At 35.3% G+C, this 27288-nt stretch overlaps 1 protein-coding gene across 1 annotated transcript in view; it reads left to right on the forward strand.

Moving 5' to 3' along the window:
• The window catches only part of LOC145293001 (chaperone Ric-8A-like), a 75144-nt gene that overhangs the window by 7877 nt on the left and 39979 nt on the right, over positions 1–27288 (forward strand). Inside the window, exons 2-3 of the mRNA XM_080139256.1 lie at positions 22789–22836; positions 26312–26531. Of these exons, the coding sequence (XP_079995382.1) occupies positions 22789–22836; positions 26312–26531 (268 nt within the window). The remainder of the gene's footprint in view (positions 1–22788; positions 22837–26311; positions 26532–27288) is intronic.

Below are 27288 nucleotides of genomic sequence, written 5' to 3' on the forward strand. Positions count from 1 at the left end.
TTCATTATGTTTTTATAAGCGTCTAGAACCCTTATTATTATTATTATTATTATTTTATTTTTTATTTTTTTTTACATATATTTGACGCATGCAATTATTTATTCGATAGTTCATTTTTCTCTAGATTTCATTCCATGGCTCTTTCTAGTCTTCTTCACATATGTATCTCCAACGTTGGTAGGGTATTAGATGCGGGGTTTGTTGGTAGTCTCGATTCTGTACCAGATTGATCAGGACTGGTGGTATTATCAAAAACCACGGTAGCGTTCCTCACTTCATGCTCATCCCTATTCATTTCAAACATCGAATGGGCTTTTCCTTTTAAGCGCTCTAATTGAGGGTTACCCTCATCCTCATCTACTTTATTAGCATCTTTTCTAGCCCTTAGGATGCTATTGATGTGGCTTACTCTCCTTTTCCCATACACTAGAAAAGCTATTATCATCATCACGACCAAGATGATTATTGTGGGATATAACCATTTACTTACTTCTTCCCATCACCATTTTTCTTGTTCGTTATTACTCTTCACTGTTCGTAACTCATCTACTAACTCGCTTATAGCAGTCTTTCTGACTGGTTTCAGAAGAGATGGAATTTCGTGAGCTTCTATCTTCAGAAATTCCTTAGTGATAGGGGTCCATACTTTCGACCACTTTACACGCAGTATTTTAATTAATGACAGGAAGTCATTCCGGAGCTCAAACTTCTCTGTAAGTTTATAGGATGGCAAGATCTCCATAGTTGTGCCAAACGCTGCACAACTCATAGGTAAATCTATAATGGTCATAAGTGGATGAATAAGTATTTCACTTTGTCATCCCTTACAGACTTTCGTCAGCCTTCGCTTACTAGTTGAGGCAACTGCCCAAACACCATCCAATAGATATATAGCTTGGGGGGGGGGGGGTATCCACCGACACCTCTGCTCCACAGTATTTATCGATTCCCTCCTCATTACCTTGGAATAATTGAACGACGCATAAGTTGTGTCCGTTAGTTGCATAGATGGGACTTTTTACTGCACAAACTTTCAGTGCATTCATGCTACGTGCTAGTGCTTCGCTAGGCGACAACACTATGAATTTGGTTCGGGCGGGGTTAAAAGCTATTCCTTCAGTTTCAACTTTGTATCTTGCTACTGCTCTCTCCTCAGTGAAAGGAAACGGTATCGGTAAATTAATTACGTTAAACACCTCAAAGTCGCTAGCTCCAGTCAACAAAGGTAACTCAACCACTATGTAAATCTTATCGTTTTTCATAATTGTAGCACAACTTAAGGTTTTATAATATTCCCATAGACTCTTCTTTGGATCTACTGGTAAGCGTAAAGCATGTGGCAAGTCTGACTGAATCATCCCGAGTATTGTTTTTAAGTCTTTGGGAGGTATGATGCTCGGTGACATGTGCGCTAATGAAAGTAAATCTAATTGTGTCCTAACATGTTCCATTGCCAATGTCAATAACTGAATTGATGAGTCGAGTTGGTTTGTCATCATCATCAGTTCCAGTATTTGCCCAATTACAGCCTCTACGGTACTTATTCTTCTAGCTACAAAAGTTAAACTTCCGTTTAGGCTGGTGACCGTATGAGATAGCCAGTTAATTCTTTGTCTATGTTCTGTTAGTTTGTATCTAGTAACATTCACTATCAATAAACTTTTCCCTACGACGTGCTTTATCTTCTGTTGATTTTCCTCTAAACCGCTTATATGCTTTCCTAATGCCTCTATGTCACTTTCTGATACTGTACCGAATAATACGTGTAGTAGTTTACCTACGAAAGGTGGTATAGATCTCTTTCTAACTCGTTTTTGGGTCCCTTCTGTTGCCAGTAATTCAATATCCCTAAAATATCCTCCAAAGTATCGGAGTCTTTGTTTCATCTTATCTAAACGTCCTCCTAGTGATACAAATAACGCTGGATCAGAATTTATCCCAAGTTTTGATTGATTTTTCTGCATTTGCAGATTCAAGTCCGCCGCTAAGTCAACTTCGTATTCTAGTTCCCTTTGAAACTTCCGATATGCTCCCAGATCGATGACGAATGTCAAGATCCACTTAGAGTATGTAATTGTCACCTCGCTGGTCTTCTTAAATATTGTGCTGCGTGTGTGGCGCAGCGCTACTGTCCATCCAGCCATCATTACCATCATCATTATCAGGCGACGCATCCTACAAATACACATAGTAACGCTCTTTTAGTATTTGTTCCATTTTTATTTCAATCACTCAATTCCATTTGCCCAAATAACTTTACGATAGAATTAATTGGACTTTCTTCGTCTTGTTTATCTTCTTCATAGCTATTTTTAATTTTTCCTCGTTTTGAGATAACATTGATAGGTCGGTTTTATGCTGCTTCTCAGAAGTCTAGGTCCCATCACATTGTCTATTACTTCTGGGGGCTGTGTCGACGGAATCGTATTGCTTTCTGATTCTTCAGCCCTATTCTCCTTACTAGCTTCTCTATCTCTCCGTACTGATAATGGAATATCATCTTCAGATCCCCAACCTTCCAAATCAGGAGGCGTAGTTGTTATCTCTGTCAGCAAGTCTGTGTCCTCTACCTCAAATTCTACCTCTAACTCCCGTTCATCTGCTATCTCATTATCAGCCCACCTATCCGTATCTTCCCGATCTCCTTCCGGATCTATCAGGGTGGCCTTCCTTACAGGTCTGTCTGTCTGTATATTAGGCATTTTAATATTGGCTTCATAGATATCTGATGCATGAACCCTCTTCGTTTTATTCGTCAGTTGATCCCATATTTTATATGTTAACGGTCCCATTTGTTTTACTATCCTATAGTACGGTTTCCATCTAGGATCTAATTTTCCTTTTCTAACCTGTGCTCTGTAGTATACCGGGTCGCCAACTCCATATGTTTTCTTAACCCTTCCATCGTTGACTCTTTTGTTACGCTTTTTCTGTGCTGAGCTAATCCTTCGACGCACTTCACCAAACAGAGAATGCTGCTGCTCAATCATTTTTTTATGATTTTCTTCCCCAGTATACCTTTTTTTTGGTAGTAGAAGATTATCTAATGGTAACACTACATCTCTACTGTGCACCAGGTAATATGGAGAGAATTTAGTCATATCATTATGTGAAAATCTGGCCGCTGCTAAGGTCTGATTCAAGAATAAGTCCCAATTCTCGACTTCGTCCTCTGATAACTTTGACAGCGTATCTCCCAAAAACCTATGGAATCTCTCTACTTTAGCATTGCTCTGGGGGTGGTATGGAGAGGTAGTAATGTTTCACTCTTAAATATCCCGTCACCTCCCTTATAGTGGCATTTACAAATTCTCTGCCATTGTCTGTCACTAACATATGTGGGACACCATACCTAGGGAAAATTTCATTCATAAGCATCTCCGCCATGGTCTGTGCATCCTTCCTTTGCACTGGGAATGCCTCTACCCAGCTAGTTAACCAATCGACCATGCTGACTATATACTTATTTCCCTTGTTACTACTATTATATGGCCCTGAGACATCCATGCTCCACTTCTCAAATGGATATGATGGAATATCAGTCTCCATTAGGGGTGTCTTAGCGCCTTTAACAGCCCGCTTCTGGCAAGTGACACATTCCATCACATAGGAGTGGATATGTTTATACATACCAGGCCAATAGTATTTCTTCGCTAAAATCGAGTAAATCTTATCAATACCTACATGACCTAATGCGTCATGTGCTACCTGGACTACACTGGCCCTCACGTGACCATCCAGGACATACAAGCGTAACATTGGGTTCTTTTCTTCGCCATTTACATAGTACACCTGATCATCTTCCAACAGGTATTTTCTCGATTTTGAAAGCAGTAATTTCCCTTCTACTAGCGATTTCTTAAGTTCGCTATACTCTTTGTCCCTGCTCGCTTCTAACTAAAGTAGCTTCAGGTCTATCAATTTCCATGCAATCTTATCAGAATCGTCTTCTTGAGAGTCATTTTCTTCTGGCTCTATTTCATCTTCCATCTCTGAGGGCCTATTCTGCAATTGCTGAGAGTTGAGTATGCAAATTCTATAGTTATTATCATTAACTAGATTCTGATCACTAGCGTCAGCTTCTTCCCCTACCGCTTCGGGAATTCTAGATAATAAATCTGCACGTGTTCTCTTTTCTGGACAGGTACTCTATCTTACAGTCGTAGCCACTCAGTTGCATAGCTCACAGTTGCACCTTTCGATTCTTCCATTCAGCATCAAACAAGTACTGTAATGGACGATGATCAGTTTTTATCACGAACATCGCACCCGCTAAATAAAAATGCAGCTTTTGCAAAGCGTACGCGATGGCATAGGCCTCTTTTTCAATCACGGGCCACTTCTGTTGGGTCTTTGTTAATTTGTGAGAGAGAAAGTAGATAGGCATTTCATCCTTTATTCCCGGGATTACAGCTTCTGCCTCTTCACACGGCTGAGTCAAGCAAGCTCCTATACACGTATCACTAGCATCCGTATATAGGACCATAGGCTTGTTCAGATCGGGATAAATCAATAAAGGAATGGATGTCAGTTCCGCTTTTAACGTATCGAATGCTTTCTGACATGCCTCAGTCCAATTGAACCTAGCGTATTTTTTCGTTAGATTAATTAGTGGTATAGCTATTCTAGAGAACCCTGCTATGAACCTTCTGTAATAACCTACAGTTCCTATAAATTCTCTAACTTGTCTAACTGTTTGAGGTTCTGGCATTGCCCTTATAATCTTTACTTTATCAGTATCTGGCCTTACTCCAGATTGGTCTATGATAAATCCTAAATATTTAGTCTCTTTTCTCATAAATTGACACTTTTCTATTTTTAGTTTCAAGCCATGATATTTCAGACGATCTAACACAGCCTGTAAATGCTTAAAGTGCTCTTCCGGAGTTTTTGAGAATATTAAGATGTCATCCAAATATGCCATGGCAAAATGTTCAAATCCTCTCAACACTATTGCCATTAATGATTGAAAAACACCAGGGGCTCCTGCTAGCCCAAACGGCATGACACGGAACTGGAACAACCCCATGTGACAACAGAAAACCGTTTTAGGTTTGTCCTTCTCATTTACCGCCACTTGCCAGTAACCTGATCTTAAGTTTAAGGAGGAAAAACATGTAGCCTTCCCCAGCATCGCCAAAATGTCGTCTATCAAGAGCAGAGGATAAGCAATAGATTTTGTTATCTTATTAAGTTCTCTAAAATCTATGCAAAATTTATTTCCTCCGTCCTTTTTCTCTACTACTACTACTACTACTGGAAAACCCCAAGGTGATTGAGATGGCTCAATAATACCAGCCTCTCCCATCTCCTTCACTGCTTTCTCAACCAACTCTCTCTTCCAAATAGGCGTTCTGTACGGCCTCATCTTTATTGGTTGGTGGTCTCCTGTGTCAATCGACATTTTTACTGTATGCGTATTACCTAATTCCTTATCTGACTTAGCTAACACTCGCTTATTAGCTTTAAATAGTCTTTCTAATCTCTCTCGGTATTGGTCAGGACAGTCTAATTCTACCTTGTCACTAATTGCTTCGCTCTCTACAGGCATTTCTTCGCACCTCACCCTAGTTTTTAATGTTAACACTGAAGCTCTGCCCAACTTAGTTCCTGATTTAATGTTAACCGTCTTCAGACTTGTATTTGCTACAACTACCGGAAAATTCTGCGCCTGACCTTCCTGCACCTTGTGGAGTGTCGGTCTCTGGGTATCTGAAGAAATGTGTCAAGTCAAGAGCCAACTCTGCTTTGACTGTGTTCCTCTCTGCGCATCTCTTCTCCAAGAAATGCCTGCACATTCTCCCTTTTTGTCCATCTGACTTGTTGATATATATATATAAACAATTATATCGCCCTCTGAACATGACGCGGATATTATTTCTTTTTTGTTTAGAAATTCAATTCTCAGTCCATAATCTAAATTATCATTTACAAAAATAACACAATGGCTCGCTTCAAAGATCTGATCGAACTCAAATAAACAGTTAGTAAATACAGTTTTTGTTAACCTTTAACACACAGAGTTCTCAGGTTTCTTAAATAAACAACTTGATACCAAGTGGTTTTGCCTTTCTTCCTAACGTGGGGGGGGGGCATCAACCTACCCACACCCTTACTTTGTTACATATACCTTTACTTTGTATATCATGTTAAAGAGTGTTTTTAGCTCTATCTAATCGTTTAAATTACAATCGTTTTAAAACAATTATGTCTTTTTTCAAAATGTTGAATACAAGACAGAAAGAAAGCAAATTCACGCAATTTTCTTATTTTAGTTCAAGGCCGAAAAGCTGCTGAAACAGCTTGCAATATCAATGAAGTGTTTGGTCCAGGAACCACTACTGAACACACAGCACAATGGTGGTTTAAGAAATTTTGTGGTGGCAGTAAGAGTCTTTAAGGTGATGAACATAGTGGTCGGTCATCAGATGTTGACAACGATCAATTAAGAACCTTGGTCGAAGCCAATCCATACACAACTGTTCAAGAATTTGCTTCTGAATTGGATATAATGTATAGTACGATTTCCAACTCCTTGAGAGGGATTGAAAAGACAAAAGAACTTGATAAATGGGTGGCTCATGAATTGAATGACAACCAAAAGAAATGTCATTATGAAGTGCCATCTTCCCGTCTTTTACACAAGAACAACCTGTTTCCTGACCAGGTTGTGACTTGCGGTGAAAAGTGGGTTCTTTATGACAACTGGTAATGCTTAGCTCAGTGATTAGACACCAACAAGGCTCCACAACACTTTCTGAAGCCAGAGTGGCACCAAAAGAAGGTCATGCTGATTGTTTGGTGGTCTGCGACCGATCTCATCCATTAGTTTTTTTGAATGCAGGCAAAACCATCATGGCGAAGTACTGTCAAAAAATGGATGAAATGCATCAGAAACTTCGACAACAACACTCAGCATTAGTCAACAGAAAACACCAAATTCTTCTCCACAACAATGCACAGCTGCATGTTGCAAAACCGATACTGCAGAAGTTGAACAAATTGGGCTATGAAACTTTTCCTCATCCGCCATACTCTCCAGACCTCTCACCTATCGACTACCACTTTTTTAAGCGTCTTGACAACTTTCTGCATGATAAATGCTTCAAAAATCCAAGAAATATCAAAAACGCCTTCAGCGACACCAGAACGCAAGATTTTTACATTACTGGTATAAATGCACTTGTTTTGCGTTGGCAAAAGTGTGTTGATTCTGATGGTGCTTATTTCAAGAAATTATTGTTTGAGCTGAGATATTTTCATCTGAATTTAAAAGTTAAAAACCTCAAAAACTTTCTTGTAGCAGAACCTGTGGAGAAATGTAAAACAATTTAATTTAATAGAATATATTAATTCTGAAAATAAAAAGCAAAAAAAAACAAAAAAAAACGCTGTTTCACCATAAGTAAAACGGGATTTGTTAAATAAGTATTGTTTTAAATCAAACAAAATTAAGAAATGAGTGTACCACTGTCTGATCAGGAAGTTGGTATTCATTTTGCGTTAAATGCATCTCAAAAAGTGATTCTCCTTCTATAATGTGCTGCTGCTATTACGCACAGAAATCACTTTTTCCACTGCTTCCAACGTAATAGATGTATGGAAACTAAAGCCGCTTTAAGGACTGCTAGCAACCATTGTAAGAAAGTAATAAAGAACGCAAGAGAGTTGTATGCTCAGTCCGTCAAGTCCAAAGTAGCTGAGCAGCGGCTTGGTTCCCACCAGTTTTGGCAAATTGCAAACAGAATCTTGAACAGAAGCATGTGCTCCATCCCAACTATCATCAATGGACCTGAGTTAATCTCGTCAGCATCAGACAAAGCCAAACTCTTTGCCAAGAACTTTGCAGCCAATTCTACCCTTTGCAGCCAAGGCCGCCAACCCCCAATATTTCCTCCTGTATCAGAAAAGACACTATGTGATATACAAATATCTGTATGTGATGTTGCCAAGCTAATCAAAAACCTTGATTCCAGTAAAGCAACCGGCCCTGACGATATTCCAATTATAGTACTCAAAAAAATTCAACCAGTACTAGCACCCATACTTACAAAACTGTTTAAACGTTGTCTTAAGGAGAATTGCTTCTCATCACCCTGGAAAATCTCATCAGTATGCCCTGTATTTAAGAATTCAGGTGATCATTCATCCCCCTCTCAGTACAGGCCAATAAGTCTCCTGTGCGTCATGAGTAAGTTACTGGAATCTGTGTTAAATAGAGAAGTAATCAACCATCTCAGCAAAAATAACCTTCTTAGTGACACACAATATGGTTTCCGTTCTGCTAGATCTACAGCAGATGTGCTTACAGTTATATCTCATAGGATTAGCGAATCTCTCGATGGAGGAAACCTTTCTAGGGCAATTGCTATTGACATATCAAAGGCCTTTGATAGGGTATGGCATAAAGGTTTACTTCACAAAATCTCCAGCTATGGTATTGCTGGAAATGTCTTCTCAATTATTAAATCATTTCTCTCTGATAGGTTCATAAGAGTAGTAGTTGATGGGCAAAAATCAGAAGCTCACAGTATAAATGCTGGAGTCCCTCAGGGGTCGATCCTGGGCCCAACTCTTTTCCTGATCTAAATTAATGATCTTCCAAATCACATCCTTACATCATTCGTAGACATTTTTGCTGATGACACTACCATCTATGGTAGCACATCTAAGACAGTAAACGACCAAGTTCTCTCTGATTCTCTCTCGTCTGATCTTGATCACGTTGTACAATGGGGAAAGGAGTGGCTGGTTACTTTTAATGCATCTAAAACCAAGCTATCTTTACATCATCAACGTTCTGATCTCCATCTGGCATCAATTAAAATGAATGGCTCTCGTCTTGGGGAGGCCTCAAGTTTTGACAGGCTTCTGGGCTTGACCTTTACTCCTGATCTTAAATGGAACTCGTACATCAAATCTGTTGCCAAGGCCGCTGGAAAAATGGTCGGATCCTTCTATCGATCCAGTAGATATCTCACTGCTGATGCAATTCTCTATCTATATAAGAGCCAGATACGTCCAAGGATGGAGTACTGTTGCCACATATGGGAAGGAGCTGCTAGAAAAGACTTGTCCTACCTTGATAGGGTTCAAAATAGACTTCGTGGCCTGGTGGGAGATGTCCTTTTCTCTTCACTGCAACCTCTGTCTCACAGAAGAGACGTTGCGAGTTTGTCTCTGCTTTATCGTTATTTTCATGGAAAGTGTTCAACTGAGCTTTAATCTATGGTCCCCCCTCGCCAAACTTTCACAAGAAACACTAGACTAGCTGAAAACATTATCAATAATTTTCCCCACTCTTTATCTGTACCTAAACCTAAACATAGATTCCATGATCAAAGCTTCTTTCTTAGAACTGCACGCCTGTGGAATCGTCTTCCGTTTTCCTGCTTTCCAGCTTTCTATAATATGGTTGTCTTCAAGTCCAACGTGAACAAGTTTCTGATGAGCCGTTCCACTTAAGTTAACAAATTTACCGAACTTCCATTACTATCGATTACTATATTGTCCTTTTGACTACTCTACACTCTTTAACTCTTATCCTTGAGTGGCCTATCGGCCTTGATAAGTGGTGACGTCTATGTAAAAAAAAATAATAATAAAAATAAAAATATTTAAATTAATTTTAAAAATTCGTTTGTGAATATTTTTTAAGGCTGATCACATTTAATCGACCAAAGTAGAATCTGATATTTGGTGAGGATGTAAGAAACTTGTAAGAAAAGGTTATAAAATATTCTTATATATTCGTAAACTACAAAATAATCCTTAGAAACCAATTTGTTTGTAATTGGATATTAATTCTGAAAAAAATTAAGATCCGAAAAAAATCTCTTTTGCTGTAAGTAATTTATGTGATTAAAATAGGATTTGTCAAGAAAATAGGTTTCTTTGTTTTGTGTGACTAGGCTCCACACTCTATAGTTTTAAGAAAGGGACTAATATGAATAAATCCTTTATCAATCACCTGAATTACTTAGTGAAATGGGTTCAACATTCCAATAGCATAAGATCCCATTCTAATATTATTTGCAATAATGAAAACCACTTTACAAAAAAGTATGACCCCCCCCCCCAAAAAAAAGTGATTTGTGAAGCTTACCTTAACAATTTACATGTAATCGGCATTTTGGCAAAATAGTGAAATCTTTTTTTTTTTTTTTTTTTTTTTTTGTAGAGGCTAAACTCGAGGAACGGGAACTTTTTTTGGTGCTTGTATGGAGATGGTTTTTTTACAATTTCATTGATTTTTGGAAAAGCACCAAAGTTTAGTTTGCCTTCTGAAAAAAGTATAAATTTATAACAAGTTACATATAGAAAAATGATACTAGAAGTCACCATGCTATTCATAATTGGTATATTCTGCTCTATTCTGGAATGTGAAAAGTATTTATGGAATGTGCTGACAGAACGGCTGACAGAATTTAGTGTTTAAATATGAATAAATAGTTAATGTTCTTTATTTGACACGAAGAATATAAGAAAAGAAAACTTTAATTAAAAAAATAATCAAAAAAAGTTCCCAAAAAAAGTATCAGAACGTGGAATTTACAAAGTTAATACGTTAACCGTTTAGTCAACAATCAAAATCACCAGTGAAAAAACAAAACAAAAAAAATATAATCAAACAGTGTACGTTGTTAGTTAGTAGTCTGTCAGTCAAGAAGAAAGTCATTTTACTTTTAAAATCTGACTTAAATTCCATCCCCACAAAATGAGAATGTGTCATGTACAAAATTAATGCATATAGTTATTTAATTAAAGTTTTCTATGTTTTTTATTGAAGTGAATAAGGACTGATGCCATCTCGAATTTCACAAAATGTATTCTGAAACTGTTTGAAAATTCAATCTCTTACTCTGGAATCAATCTGAGCAGCCAATGAAATTGATGAAAAAAAAATAGGGCGAGGGGGTTGGGGTTCATTATTTAAATACTGAATCAGTATTAGCTGACTGTTAATAAAACTAAATGATAAAATGAAATGAGCATGAACACGTGTAATAATTGAACCTTATGAAATATGTTGTGATGGTGTAAACTGAGAGAGGGAGAGGACATAATAATGACTGAGTAATTATTCTGCTACCACCTGTAAACATGACTTGTTTGGGAGAATGACTCGCTGGAACTATCATAAGAATTTATATTGAATAAAATCAACTGATAATATTCAGAAAACATACAGTAGATATTGGCAAATAGTGTGACTATATTGAATCTGTGTTTGTATTGCTATAATGCTTTTTTATGTAGGAGAAAATTGATTTCATTATATTTAGAAAAAAAAATAAAGATAATAAATGGCAGAAATATCCAAGTGCAATATAGAAACTAACAAATAGTTAAGTGTTCTGCAAGATAAAGCTTGATGATTATTAAAACATAAAAGCACGTGCTCTCCATGGAGCTCTATGCACTTTGCTAATTTTTAAGAGACTGTGCTACACTTTTACACTTGAACAATGGCAGCTCGGTTTTGTTCCTTAAGTTCAGCAATAGTATAAACATGATTTCTTTTTTTTTGAATAACACATGAAATAGAATAAATTCTTAAGTACCAAGAAAGTTACAAAAGAAAAGATATAATTACTAGGCCTATGGCAACAAAATATTCTTTTCATTGTTTTGACTCTCGAGTATATATCCGACACAGTTAATCAACTGAGAACCACACCACTCTATATAAAAGCATATAAGATATCAATGGATACACACTTGAGAGTCAAAACAATGAAAAGAATATGCTGTTGCCCTAGTCCTGGTAATTACTTATGGTAGACCCTATATATAGTAACTACCTACTCAGCATTGACAGGGAGTCTTTTTATTTTGTTACATTTTTTGGTTTCTTATTTATTTTTTTTTTCTTAAATGTTTTTTTTTTTTTTTTTTTTTTTTCAAAAAATTATTTTTTCTTTTATGCTATCATTGGGTAATTAATTGAATCAAATTGTTATTAAACTAATTCTTACAATAATATCCTAATCTCTATTCATAAAATGTTTAGATGTACAAAGCTTCCAAAATTTTTAATCTTATCGTCTAAGAATTTTGTACAAAACTGCCCAGTTGAGGGTGAAGAAATGAATGTTTTTGGCCAATTTTTCAATATTTGTCATCCGAAGGATCGAGCTTGAAAAGGGAACCGATCTAGTGAGGATCTGTCACATGTGTGGAAATTTCTGCAAGACATACAAACACACACACGTTTTACCCTTATATATATATATATATATATATATATATATAAACTACTTAATTTACTCAGATAAAATTAATATACGAAAGTACAGATTTATGCGTAAACTTTAAGTATTTACTTCAAAAGTGCTCAATACCTAGGTAGAGCTAGTTATTAATTTATAAAATATATATGGCGATTAAGCTACACTGAATATTCGGCGTTTCATCCACTCTAGGACTCCTCAGGCTGAGGAGTCATAGAGTGGATGAAATGCCGAATATTCAATGTAGCTTAATCGCCATATATATTTTATAAATTAATATATATATATATATAGATATATATATAATGTGAAACATAATTCAGAAACAACTTAGATGATCAAAATATCAACGTAAAGTTTCCAAGCCGTAACCATGAGTACACTGTGCTGACACACCAGCCACTTATTCATAAGAGAAATAACTTTTTAAACATGATCTTTCTTTCTTTACATTCTACTCTAGTGATCAATTTAAAAAAAGCTACCAAAGTGCATGATCTACTGGTAGAGTGCATACATTTTTAAAATACTAGCAGAGATACCTAGCATTACCTAAAGCAAAAGTATAACATATTAAAACTTCTATCTCTTCTTTATCTTTCTCTCTTCTTAACCCTTCCCTTGATTCCCTTTCCCTCTCCCCAACTTCTCTTTCTTTTTCACCCAGCCCATTCCTTTATGTGGATATACACACACACAGACGCTAACCATACAGGAATTAATTTCTTGATTAAAAAAAATCAGTGCTATTCCCCTTTAGTTAGTATATAATCTAGCTGGAAAACTACCCATCCCTGGCAAATTCTGTGCCAGTTTAAGGTCAAAGAATGAATAGTTTTTTTAAATTTTACATATTATTCATCTGGGACAACGCTGATCAAGAAAATACCAATTTTGTGGTTATTTGTATTAGAGCTTTATAACAATAATAATTTATTGTTCAAACATCTCAACATTCACAGGTATCATGAATTGAAACAAATACATTGCCAGACTGTTGCAAAGATGGGCTCCCTCAATCGCCCTTGCATGGAATATTGTTGCCACACTTGGATAAGGTCCGAAAAAGTCTCCAATATAGTAGGTCCCACACTGTCAACCAAGTTCCAAGCCGTCTCATCACCTCAGTGTTACATTCCTGTGCTTGTTTTACAAGTATTTAATGTGTTCTAACGACCTCGTACCACTGATGATTTCCTTAATGTAAAATCTCACAATTAACACAAGCAACAAAATCGCATGCCCTCACTGTAAAGGTCATCTGATGCAGGAGAGCCTTCTACTCTGAAAGTTTCTTTTCTTGAACTGCTAGACTTTGGAATTCCCTCCCTGTTTTCTGCTTCCTTAGCTATATTAACATGCAAAAATTTAAATACAATGTGAACAACCATCTCGCTGCAGAATTCCCCACTTTGATTTCCCCCTATACTTCTGGCCCGTAATTCACAATAGCTATGTTTCTAACTTTTGAGTCATTTTAAAACACCCGCAGGAACATGCTGATTCCTAATATGTTATTGATTTTTGTTGTCATCTGAGTTGGAATCTTAACATTGACACGCCAATTACAGTAACAGGTTATCTTGTTTGGGGTGAATATGAATTTAAAAAAAAACTTTATTTTTAAATGTGGCTTAATTGTTTTTGGTCAGAAGTGTACAAATAAATCCTTTTAAGTTTGTTTTCATTTGAATACTGATTGAAATTCTAACAACAAAAAATGAATGGTATTTGTTCAAATGCAAGTGGATATTTTCTATTTAGTTGAAGAATCAAGATGCATCTAACGCATTTTGCAATTTACATTCTATTCACAATCTATTGTGTGACAAATTGGTTTGTACCATTTTAATTTGTTGTAGCAGCCCAATGTAGATGTGACTATCGACATTAAAACAAAAAATTAAGTATGCGTTTTTTTTTTTTGTTTTTTTTTTGTTAAATGTACTAAAAAGGGGGCTTTGTGAGTCACCTAAACTTGAATAGTGGTTTATATAAAGAAAAAAAAAAATTACTGAAACCAACACAATAACATCTTGATATTCAATAAAAGTATTTCAAGCAGCATTGAAATGTCTGTTTCGTCTGCAGACTTGTTTGTTCTACAAACAAAACCGGGTATTTCTAAAGATAAGTCCGTTCTGTCTTTGCGTTTTGTGAAAATGCTGACAAACCTACTAACAGGAAGAGATGCTTGAATAAATCTGGAAGCTGATGCGTTCATTCAATTTGCGCTTTTCCAAAATGTTATTTCAAATGCAATTATCAGACAAATGGATAGACAATCTCAAACAGAAATGAGAGGAACCATCTTTAAAGAATTTCTTACTAAAATCAGAATATTTTAGTTGAGGTTCACGATACATTAATTCGCTGTTTAAAGATATACATGGAAATCGTGTTGATTTCTCTTCAGTTTTTTTTTTTTTTTAATGAGCAATATTTCAAAGTAAAGCTCTTCTTCAGAACCATATTTAGAGATTAAATTATTTGGTATTGATCCAAAACCTGATCCAAGATTGTGTCAGCATCTTCCAGTAAACTGCCATAGTGTCAGTGATTGCAAATGTGGGGAGGAAAAAAACATTTCCAGCTGCTTATCGTAAACTGCCGGAAGATGTTATTTAGATTTTCTCATAGATCTTGAAACGGTATCTTAACAGAAATAATTGTACCTTTGATATGACATCATAGATTTATGATTGACATCATATTTCAAAACATAAATCTCTAAATATATATAGTGTATCAGTGTATAATTTTTAAATAATTTGTATATAAATGTCATATAATTCTAAAAATTCGCCTAAGAGTAGATCTACCACCCTAGCAAAATTATGCAACTGGAGGGAGCATATATTTGTCTATATAAAGGAATGTTGTTTGTATGTCTAAAAGTTAAAAACTGCACCAGACACACCTATTTTTAAACAATTTTTTCATTTTTTCACTATTGCCTCTGATAAAATATAGGCACATTTAAAAAAAAAAACCCCAAAAAAACAAGTGAAGCGTGCATGGTCCCTCGTGAGTGCACAGTAAATGAGGCATAAAAAAATTGATTAAGTTCAGTATTCCCCCCCCTCCCCATTTAGCCCTAAAAGTCTCCAGAGGACATCAAATCCTGATGAAAATGAACGAACGGTGCAGTTTTAGGTGTTAATATATGTAAATTTGAGTTCTGCGCCATGCAAAAAAAGAAATTACTAAGTCCATCAGCCCCCAAAGTCTCCAAGGCCTTAACATATTTAAATTTGAGTTTAGCACCATGCAAAACTGCTAAATAGACAGAAAATTTTGGACAAATATGGTAAAATAGTGCCAAAAATGGAGTGCTTTTATTAGCCCTAAAAGAGCCCCTGGATCACACCCAAGAAGTATCACAAAGTATAGACAAACAAAATTATATAGAAATCAGTTAGTTACAACTTTTCAGAAAGTTTTATAAAAAATCCAAGGCATCAATTTTTTTTTTTTAATAAGCATGAAAGTGTCAATTTTAGCCGTTTTAACCCGAAAGACACCCTTAGTGGGGCAACTGGAGCTTTCCCGGAAAATCCATTCTGTTACTTTTTTACTCATATCATGTTTAAATGTTTGTGCAAAATTAAAAAAAATTCCAAAGTGTAGTTGAGAAAAGTGCAGACAGACGAACAGGCAAGGGTGAATTTACAGGTCCACCCTCCTTTTTGTCGAGTGACAAAAAAAAAATATATATTCTTTTGGGGATCATTAGGAACAAAATTAAGAAGCAGATGAAGATTTAGAGCAATTTTTAAAATGTTATTATGCAGTAATTCATCAACGATTCTTTTTCCAGTTGCCAGAGTAAGCAAGAGAGTGGAGAGATGGTAGAGAAGAGTAGGAGAGGATAGAGGAGAAAGCGGAAGAGAAGAGATAAGGAAGAGGAATAGATAAAACTATAATTTTAAAAGAAAGATTTTATACACACTTTTTAACTCTTCTTTGTTATTCATTCTTCCAGGCAACATCGAGTAACCATGCTAGTAAAATATATTTCAAAGGTTCATAAAGTTAAAAATACGTTTTAATAACATTTCTTCATAATATCAATTAATATAAAATGTAAGTAGTTTTTAAAAAAAAAAAAAAAGGCTTTTATTTTTACATTGCAAAAACAAAAAAATTAGGAGAACGGGTTAATCTGTCCTGATTTATATTTAAAAAAATCCAATTTTTATCGGATTAACTTTTTGTGATGAAATTAATCCATACAAATATTTTTAAAATCGTCTGTTAGATACATTGGCCCAAATTTTCTCTAGTTTAAAAGGTTTTAAACATTGATCTTTGAATCAATTAAATTAATGAGTACAAGCACTTTCAAGTCCTTTTATCTTCCATAAATCTTACTTGGAAAATAATCACATGGAGCTAGATTAGAGGAGTAGGGAGGTTGGTATATGTGCTGATGTTCTTTTTATTCATTGATTAGTATTGATTATTCATTTCTCAGTGCTGATAGCTGAACAACAAAACAAAAGGTGTCAATAAAAGCACATGATAAAAAACATAATTTTCAATAACACATTTTGTTTATCCGTCTTTCACCTGGAACTCATACAGCACGTTGTTAATTTTCAGATTGACTCTAATATATTGAATGGTTTTCTGCAATGGAAGATATGTAGGTTTGAGACACGTTTGGTTTGGTTTGTTTTTTTACAGCATATCAATCCTTTTCGGGTTATTTAATGCCAAATCCAGTTATTTTGGAAATACTATTCGTGTTGCATCTAGTTATTTTGTAGAAGATTTTTATTCTTCCAGCTCTTCGTATCTTCAATCATTATTTTGTAGTGTTTGGTTTGGTTGTTTTATAGTGGATTTTATCGTTTTTATTCCCTGTCCTGCAAAACATGAATGAGTTTTGCAATGGGAGAGAGAAAAGAGTTAAAATATTAATGTTTGGTATATTTTAAGTTAGAAAACCAGTCAGGAAGTGGGGGAGATGATGGGTTTTTGTTTTTGGTTTTGCAGAACATAATAAGTTTTACAAAAGGAAGTAGAAAAACAAAAATCATCAATGTTGGGTGCATTTCATCTCAAGAAGCCAATATTTTCAAACAGCCTGATTTGGTTGCACCAATTGAGACGGGAGATGACTGACAAATATGTCTATAAATTTTAGAACACTCCATCATAGTGTCAGTGATTGCAGATGTGGGGAAAGTATATCTATCATGTAAACAGTGTTGTGATCGGTCAAATATAAAATACAACAACTCTGACCTTAGTGGTAGGCGTACGCCAAGCATTTACTTCCAGAAGCCAACCAATTATTATTCATTCGTTATTTCATCTATGAAGCTTTTAACTGCAGATTTCTAACAAAGATAAAAAAAAACTCATGAAAGAATTCTTTACTTCGAAATTTTAGCAAATGAACACTAAACGAACAGTTATGTTTTACTTGACTTTTTCCCATTAAAAGCAGTCAAAAGTTATAATCCATTGACCTAGAATGAGTGTGTTGTACGAAACTGATGCTTGAATATAGTTAAATTTGTGCTCATTTTTGCATTAAGTATAATCCCTATTAATTCCTTACATGTCCGTACAAAACTTCAGTTAGATTGACCTAGTAGTTCTAAAGAAACTTCTAGATTAAATATGGTATTGTGGTGACTAATCCCTACTAACCCTGCATATCAAATGGATACCATAATACTTAGTTTGCTGTACCCTATCATAAAAATGCACCGAAAAATGTGTGTGGTATGCCTGGAGTCATTTGAGTCATTCAAGCTGTATGGCCAATGAGATGATAGTTTGTCAAAATTGATGAGTTGTTTTGGATATTGTGGCAGAAGCGAGGCAGGAACCTCTGATTAATGGATGGCTGAGGTATTCAGCTGGTTGCCATGGTTATTGAGAATTCTGACCAGAAGGAAATAGATTGGTCAAATTGGGAAAGAGGGATATGAGAAAAATGAATATGTAGATGGCCTTTTCTTTTACATGATGGGATGTGAAAAGTTTTGGAGATGGGGGGGGGGTAGTGAGTAGCTGGATAGGCCTGTGGGAGCCCACAGTGAAAGAATTTCCTAATGTTAGGTTAAAAAAAATTAGTTTTGAGAAACTGAAGTCCTAATTAAGTCAAGCTGACACTGTAAGTTTCAGTGGGGGTACTGACATTGTTAACAGAATAGCCGGTTGGTAGTTAGTACTCTTGCAATCGTGATAATATTGGTGATTGCAGTAAGGAAGGTACTGGGGAGGCGTAAGAAGAAATCGGGTAACCACAAACCACTGATAATAGATGTACTGAAGCGGAGCAGGGATGCCAATGAGTGCCTATACCATACATGAGGTGCAGCCATTGACAGAACCCAAGATGACTGCAGGGACCTCAAAATCTGTCCTTAAACCATGGTTGGTGAAAAATGAAAAAGCAAATATTAAATATTTGTTCATATTCTTAAGATTTGTGGAAAAGAAAGTGCACAAATAGTTGTAATGGCATTAAGAGCCTTAATTTGATAGCGAACTGAACATAATTTTGTTATTCCCTCAGTTGCATACATGGGCCTGGTGGGAGATGTCCTTTTCTCTTCGCTGCAACCTCTGTCTCACAGAAGAGATGTTGCGAGTTTGTCTCTGCTTTATCGTTATTTTGATGGAAAGTGTTCGACTGAGCTTCAATCTATGGTCCCCCCTCGCCAAACTTTCACAAGAAACACTAGACTAGCTGAAAACATTATCAATAATTTTCCCCACTCTTTATCTGTACCTAAACCTAAACATAGATTCCATGATCAAAGCTTCTTCCTTAGAACTGCACGCCTGTGGAATCGTCTTCCGTTTTCCTGCTTTCCAGCTTTCTATAATATGGTTGTCTTCAAGTCCAACGTGAACAAGTTTCTGATGAGCCGTTCCACTTAAGTTAACAAATTTACCGAACTTCCATTACTATAGATTACTATATTGTCCTTTTGACTATTCTACACTCTTTAACCCTTATCCTTGAGTGGCCTATCGGCCTTGATAAGTGGTGACGTCTATGTAAAAAAAAAAAAAATCCTCTTGGCAGTACTTTGCAAACAAAGATTCTATGAAGGGGGTTTTCACGTTAACTGCAGGCACGCTTGTGGCTGACGAGTCCGATGCAGGACAAGCAGGTTCGGCCACAGCGGCTGCAGTCAAAAGTCATGTCAGGTGTGGCTGCTGAGGCTTCCCGAATCTTTCTCCTACTCGATGACCTCAACATTGGTGACATAGTCACTCCAGTGGATGCTGAGAATGGTGTGGAGACAGCGCTGATGAAAATGCTCAAGGAGTCGTAATTGGTCGCGGTAAATTGTCCAGGACTCGGAGCCGTACAGGAAAGTACTATGGCTCTGTATACACTGATTTTTGTGCAATTTTTTAAGTGTCTGTTTTTCCAGACTCTATCTGCCAAAAGCGCTATTTGCTTTGGCCAGTCTGTTGTCTATTTCCCTGTCGAGTTTGGCATTTGATGTGATGGTACACCCCAGGTAGGTAAACTGGTGAACGGTCTTCAGCTTAGTCTCACCAATGGTGATGTGGGGAGGGCGGTACTCTACCCGGGGAGCTGGTTGGTGGAGAACTTCCATCTTTTTCAAGCTGACCTCGAGTCGAGTGCATGCATAATTATTGAATTCATTGCCATTTTCTTATATTGAAGCTATGAACAATAATGGCATTATATTCTAGTGTTAGTGCGATATTAGGTTTCCTTGTTGTGCAAACTAGGTGAATCAAGTGTGGTCATGGAAGTATAACACTTTGTCAAAAAAATCCCAGATTGCCTAGAAAATGAGAAAATGTTTTCTTTTGTGGAGATATCAGCGAAATGGATTTTTTGATGAAAAATGAAGATGAGAGTTGTGAACCAAATCTCGTCAAACAACCACGTGTTTTATATTAAGCAAAGGATTTAAAGACTGATAACAAGTCTTATTTTTGTTTTTGCCAGAAAGAGAATGGCAAACACATATCAAATGGAAGACCTCCCAAATAGTTTGATAATTAAATTCTTGAGAAAAGAAAGAAAAGAAATGAGATTTCAAAAGAGAGAGAGGAAGAGAGGTAAGAGGAAGAAGTGCTAATCTCAGAGAGATGGAGGCAGAATTAATGTTTTTCATAAATAAAAACAGGTGCTGACAAATCAGTATCTTTTTCTCTTTAGCTAGCCAGGGTGCAGGCCTCTGCCCTGATGCATCTTTTTCCCTCCTGCTAGCTAGAGTTCAGGTCTCCACTCCTTGAACTAAAAGAATTAGCTTTGAAATTCTCAAGTGCAAGAATGCTATTTGAAAGAATTTGATTCCAGTTAAAAATCCTGCATCCAAAAAATAATCTGTTTATTTAAATACAGAGAGGCCCTGTATTGTGTAACTTTTCTTTGCACAAACTGTATATTGAATTGTTTTGTGCAAATCATTTTTGTATATAAGAAAGAGTTTTCATTAATTATTGCCTGTTGATTTGAGAGTAGCTCGGTTGTTCTAGATTTAACCGGATGCCAAAGCTGCAACGTGGCCTATCAGTCAACGCCAAAGCATCTACAAGGAAAAAAACTCAACCACAATGTCTGACAACAGCCAGCCAGCCAGCCAGCCAGTGTGTTGAAGGCATTACCACACACTTAGGGTCATGCATGTTTGGTGCACTCAGAGAGGTAAATTCCAACAACTAGTGAGTGTCTGGTTACATTTTGAAGAGTCCATCACTAGATGAAGTTAAGTGTAGCCACTGGAACTTAGGGTTAGTGCACATCATCTTGCCCATGTGTATGACCCAACCGGAGAGAGTGGGGACCACATTTATGGACATGGCTCATATCGTTTACATAAAGAAACAAAAATATTAGTGAATATTTATATTTTTTAATCCATTTTTTTTTAAATTTTATTTTCAAAGTAAACAAAGATGTATGATGTTTTGACATGAAAAGTATAAACAATTATTATAAGTATGGTGTTTGATCAACTCATAATAGAAAACATTAAACAAGAAAACTAAAAATGTGGGGACATTTGTTTCTAATGTTATTTTTTTACATACTTTTAATTTATTAATAAAGCTTTAAAAGGAGATTAATAAAGAATTTCTGACATTGATAAGGACAAGGGCTTGAAGGTGCTGATTCCAAATCTACAGTTTGTTTGGTTCTTAGATCAACCATTTAATTGTGATCTTGCAATATGCATAATGTCAACTTTGCTTTATATATATATATATATATATATATATATATATATATATATATATATATATATATATATATATATTTAAATAAGGGGGTAGTCACCAACAATGTGTATTTTTTAACATTATTTTATTATTCTGTGTCTTGGTTTTTCATTGAAAATTATGTTTAGATCATTGTAATAATGTTTTTAAATCATTGAAATCGTTTTTAATGCGTTTCAGACGTTCTGTGAAGCGTCCTCTTCAGAAATTATTTAAAATGCTTGGAATATATTCACGATGTGTTAAAGATGTAAAAGAACATTTTCGTAGTTCATTTGAAATGTTTCCGAGAGGTGGAAACACATGTAAATGATTCTACTTTTCTGTTCAATTTTTATTACTGTTTTATTGGGCTGTGGTCACTGCTGTCTTATGTTTCTCTCTCTCTCTCTCTCTCTCTCTCTCTCTCTCTCTCTCTCTCTCTCTCTCTCTGCTTGTGTTTTTATTTATTGTTTTTTCTCATTTTTTTTTTTCATTTTTTTTACTCTTACTTGGGTGGAGGTGAGGGGCCCATTGGTACTTGGTCAACTGGGTGCATAGGGTAAGGTGTGTGTGTGTGTGTGTGTGTGTGTGTGTGTGTTTTCTTTTAAGAATGTGTGTACTATTTTATAGTATTATAAAGTTGTTTGCTTCCCTAGGAAGGTAACTGTGATCCAACGTCGTTACTAATGTGTATGTGTGAGGGGGGGGGGGACCAGCTCCTCTGAAATAAGGGTAGGGGTGTTTTCATTCAATTTTGATATTTATTTTTTGGATTCTTAGATTTTAGTATTGTGATTTTTCGTTTCAGTCTTAGACTGTTCGGGTATTCTTAATATTATGTTTGTTTAGATAAAGAGGTGTATTTATAAATATATATAGGGGATTTTTTAATGTTTCTATTTATTTGTCTCCCCATGTGGGTATGGCCAGACCCAAGAGCGGCCCTTAGTGTGGGGAAGATCTCGGTCTCCAGAGGGAAGGGGCCACTTGGGGTATAGGTATGGGAGAAGGGATGATAGTTATCTCAGTCATGAGGGATTTCTCCTCCACTGACTGAGGGGCGAGCGAGGTGTTGGAACACCCCTATTTAAATATACATCTTTCTCTCGTTGGAATTTCTTAACCCATTTTATATAAATATATATATATCTCGATAGATTTTTCCTTGCTATATTTTATTGTTTTGGTTAACATATACAAAGGAATCCCTGTAGATTTTTAAGAATGTTTTACAAGCATTGAAGACTGCAAGTATTAGTAAGGTTCATTATAACGCAACTAAATCTGACTGACTTTTCAATCAACAATAAGTTTTTTGTTTTTTTTACTCTTCCAGAATGCTTCAGTGTTTTCCTTTCCTGATATGACTGAGGAATTCAGAAAAGTAAGTATATAAGAAACATTTTTAAAAAATTATAAAAACATATTTTTGGAAAAGATCTAAATCTATTTAGTTTGATCATTTTTATTTGGTTCCAAATTAAGACAGAAAATATTTGCTCATAAATTTTTGCAATTTTCTTGGAAAAAAAAAAATCGCCTTGTATAATAATTTTCCCAGTGTTACCCGGGTATCAAATTATGTCCATCCATCCATCTTTATCTTGAAACTATTTATGAGATTTAAATTTAAATATTTTGTAAGCTGTTATGTCTTTAATTTTTTGTATGAGGATTCATAGTTTGGATTATTTGATACTACTGCTCTCACCTTGAGTGTTGTTTTCACAATGATTTGCAAGGACTAATTGGTAAAATTCAGTTGTAAGTTACAATCTTCTGGAGATTGCAGGTTCAGTCCTCAGTGTGGGCGACACTCAAAATACAATTGCAAATTACTATCTATCCGGTCATCTCTGATGAAACAAGAGCATGCTACTAAAAATGCTATTAAATAAAAGGTTACATGTGAAATTCTATGCAGATTCTTGAGTTTGACATAAAAAAATTTTGAGTTTGACATAAAATTTCTGAATTTGACAAGATACACCTAAAGAAAGTTAGCGTTTACATCAACCAAAACATTCTAAAAATAACAATTTAGATGAGAACAGAAGTTTGAAAATTCCAAATAATACAAATTTTTTAAGCTGTCCTATCACTGCAAAATTAATTCTTCTTTTTTCTTTTTTTATCATAAATTTCTTCATTGAATCATCTTTCCAAAAGTGTAAATATTTTCTTACAAAATATGAAGAGAAAACATCAATAGATGAAATTAAAGTAACAGTAAAATCTCCCTGGCAACGCTAGGTAGATACACCTAGGAAAGAAAAATGAGTATTAGCAAAAATGAAGGTTCATTTTATATGCATTTTTTTTCAACGGATTTTCCTTTTTATGTTTTCCTTTATAATTATCTTACTTTTTTTTCAACAATATCATCTTTTCAATAGGGAATGGTTTTGTGATTTTGCTGTGGTTGTGTTGACACATCATTGGCTTCCATCCTTAGTGGGAGATGTTTAAGACCTTGGTCATCATATTCTTTTGGAGAAGATGATATGATTATCTCTTGGTACAGGCGGCAGTAAATTCTCGTTATTAAAAAGAATCACAAAAAAATTGTTGTTTGCTATTCTAAAGAGCACCACAATTCTTACCACACGTGTATGCATGTGTATGAAGGGAGAGGGATATCAAGTGTAGTTTTGGTGAATTTTATGAAGTACGGAGATTTTAAATGTGTCTCACTGGCTTTATCTATAACAGAGTTTTGTTGGGTTTTTGATTTGTTTAATTTTAAGGTTAATGCGCATTTACCTTAGCATTGTCTTGTATGGCAGCAAATGAAAGCCAGCATCTTAATTGAAATAAGGATTTTTAATATGCAGAGACAAAATTGCAAATTTGACAGAAAATATTATTGCATCCGGGCAGTGCTGGAATATTAGTCACCCTATCTAATTGTAATCTGATATCAACTTGCATATGTGAACTTGTTTGTGTACATTCGCTGCACAAACCATGATCGCCATTCATTGTTTTCATCTAAATTTGATGCTTGATTTCAACAATGACTGACCATTGTTTCATGTGATCGTGGTCACTGCTATAAAAAGTTGGATTTTTCTTTAAATAAAATTACAATTACGATTTTTAAAACCTGCAACAATGTTTTGTTATGAGAGGTTAAAAATGATATTTAGTTTGTAAAGTCACTGGGTGGAATCTTATCATGGAGTATGATAGTCATATCCTTTGTTTAGTGCAGCGCTTGGCCATTGTCTTGAGCCCATGTCTTTAGATTCTCAAAAGCATATGGTCTGCTACAGATAATAATCAGTTGCATTAAGATTAGTCATTAATTTTCTGCAGAGAATTATTTCAACTTTTGGAAAATTGACTATAGCAACTGGAAATTGAACACTTATTAAAAAAAATAATATACAAATAGCATTTATTTTTATCACTGCATTTTGAAAATCACAAAACTCTCATTTTCATTGCTGAGCAGAAAACACATCTTCTCTGTATGACCGGTTTTCAACGACTGTGTTTATTTGTTTTGATGCCAAAAAGAGAGAAAAAAGAGTTCTACAAAAAGAGACAAAAAATGCAAAGTTAATCATGGTATTTTATCCATGGATCTTTGTTGCTGTCATAACTGTCAGCTGCAGATTATTTAACTTTCGACTTTTTGGCACCAAACAACCTGGATGTATGGCAGAGGTGGAGAGAAATTTGATTGACAAGGTCCCCTTTTCTGATGCTTTTGTTTATAAAGGTGTGATATTTCATTAATCCCAAGTTTGATTTAAGGTAAAAAAAGAAGTAAACTTTCATTGTTTCAGGTTTCTCTATAGCATACTTGCAATCAGAACAGTTCCCTCGAATTGAATACAAAACAATAAATTATCTACTTAAAAATCTGAGACTGTGCTTTGAGCGTGGCACAACCAAACACAGCAACTTACCATCTGTGCTCAAAGCTTCAGCTGTCTCTGAAACTGATAGAAACTTATGGATGTGTAATGAAAGTCTTAAAGACAGGCTAGGATCTAATGACCTCAGAGGAAGATTAAATCTGGACAATATAGAAAGCTGGGCAGAACAGGTGATTTTGATTTTATTAGCACATTGAAAGAAAGGACGAGGTTGAGCAGTTGATGTAGCAGGTTCAGTTCATAGGAGAGGCCAAGGAAAACATGAGAGGAAGTGATAGGATGAATTTTAAAGAGAAACAAAGACCTGACCCAAGATAGATTAATTTGTAAGTTAATTTTCAATATATGCCAACATGTAAAATGGATGTTAAACCGAATATGATGATGAATGATGCTCGTCTTTCTTTAAATGGATCATAATACAAGAACTCTTGAAATTCATTAGCTGTTAATTTATATTGATAAAAATTGACTTACTATTGTCTTAATTCAAGTATACATAACTTCTATAGAATCTGTTGCCTTCCTGCTCAGCATGTGCCCCCTAATTTTAATTTTTTCAATTGGAGAAATTAAATTCTGGGTGGTCAATCTTTCCCATTGCTGACTTGCTGTTTGTAATGCGCCCTCACTGAACATGCATCAGTATGTTTAAAAATTTTAAACTAAACACAATGAATAAATATTTGAAGATATAAGGAACTTGAAATATACAACCTTCTTTTTTGTTGGATTTAGCATTAAATAACCCAAAAATGGTTGATACACTATAAAAACAAAACAATCAAACCTAATCAATCAAAATTTCTAACAGTAAGTCAGGCTGTAAAAGAACTATAAATTTTCCAAAATTATGTTTTTATATTGAATTTTGTTAATTTCTCTAGCTTTCAACAAACTTTAGTCATTTTCAGATATTCAAATTAATTTGTCAATTCATTACTAATTATATCTTATGTTGTCTTCTTTCAGAAAATGATTGAATCTCTTATTAATAAATTGAAAACAAAAGCTTCTTCCAACTGTTATATCCAGTGTTTGTCTGCAATTCGTATATTCAGCCGTGATAAGAATAACCTTGACATATTAGTGACAGATGATAATCTAAAGCTTCTCATGAAACATGCTTGGTTACAGTACTTTGCCAATGAAAGCAATGAAATTGAAACTATTCAGGATGGTGATACAGATGGTAAGTTGCTATTTTAATATATATATATTACCAGCTGTTTATAACATGCATTGCCTGGGAGTGTTAGTGTATTTGTGAGACCTATGTGGTCCCCCACTCAACAATGATTGTGAACCGCAATGTTCTGTCCCATGGATTGCTTTTTTTTGTCTTCTCTTCTCGTTCTGGCTGTGTTGTTGTTTCTTATGTATTGGCTACTGCCAAGGGAGGGTACACTGGCTCACACTTAATAAAATAAAACAAAAGATAACACAGACTCTGACAATAAGTTGAATGGTGTGTGTGTGTGTGTGACATCATTGACTTTCTACATGCTAATGTCCATATCTTAGTTTATCTGTCGAGGCAGAGTTCATCAGTTGATGTCAGCTCATCTTGATCTCTCAAAGTTCTCCCGATCTGATCCAAGATACAATCTGATTTCCATTGTATTTAACTTGTAACTATTCTCAACCATCACACCCAAAGCTGTCCTCAATTTGTTCTTAATCATCGTAAACTATTGCAAAATTCACAGCCACACTTAAAACCACCAACACACAAACTCTTAAAATATATTGACCTTCTTTGTCTTGATCATTGCCAAACCTTGTCTGACAATCTCCTTTCAGCTTCCTTTTGTTTTCCTTGAACAACTTCCTATCCATGTCTTTCCATTAACTCTATTTCCTATACCTTTCGGGGGGGGGGGATTTCCAAGGTTCCTTTTGGAAGACGGAGGTAAATAATGCATAGTTAAGTTTACAGGAACCTATTT

The sequence above is a fragment of the Euprymna scolopes genome, chromosome 14, assembly GCF_053919585.1.
Source record: "Euprymna scolopes isolate OS-2025 chromosome 14, ASM5391958v1, whole genome shotgun sequence".
NCBI classification, from domain to species: Eukaryota; Metazoa; Mollusca; class Cephalopoda; order Sepiida; family Sepiolidae; genus Euprymna; species Euprymna scolopes.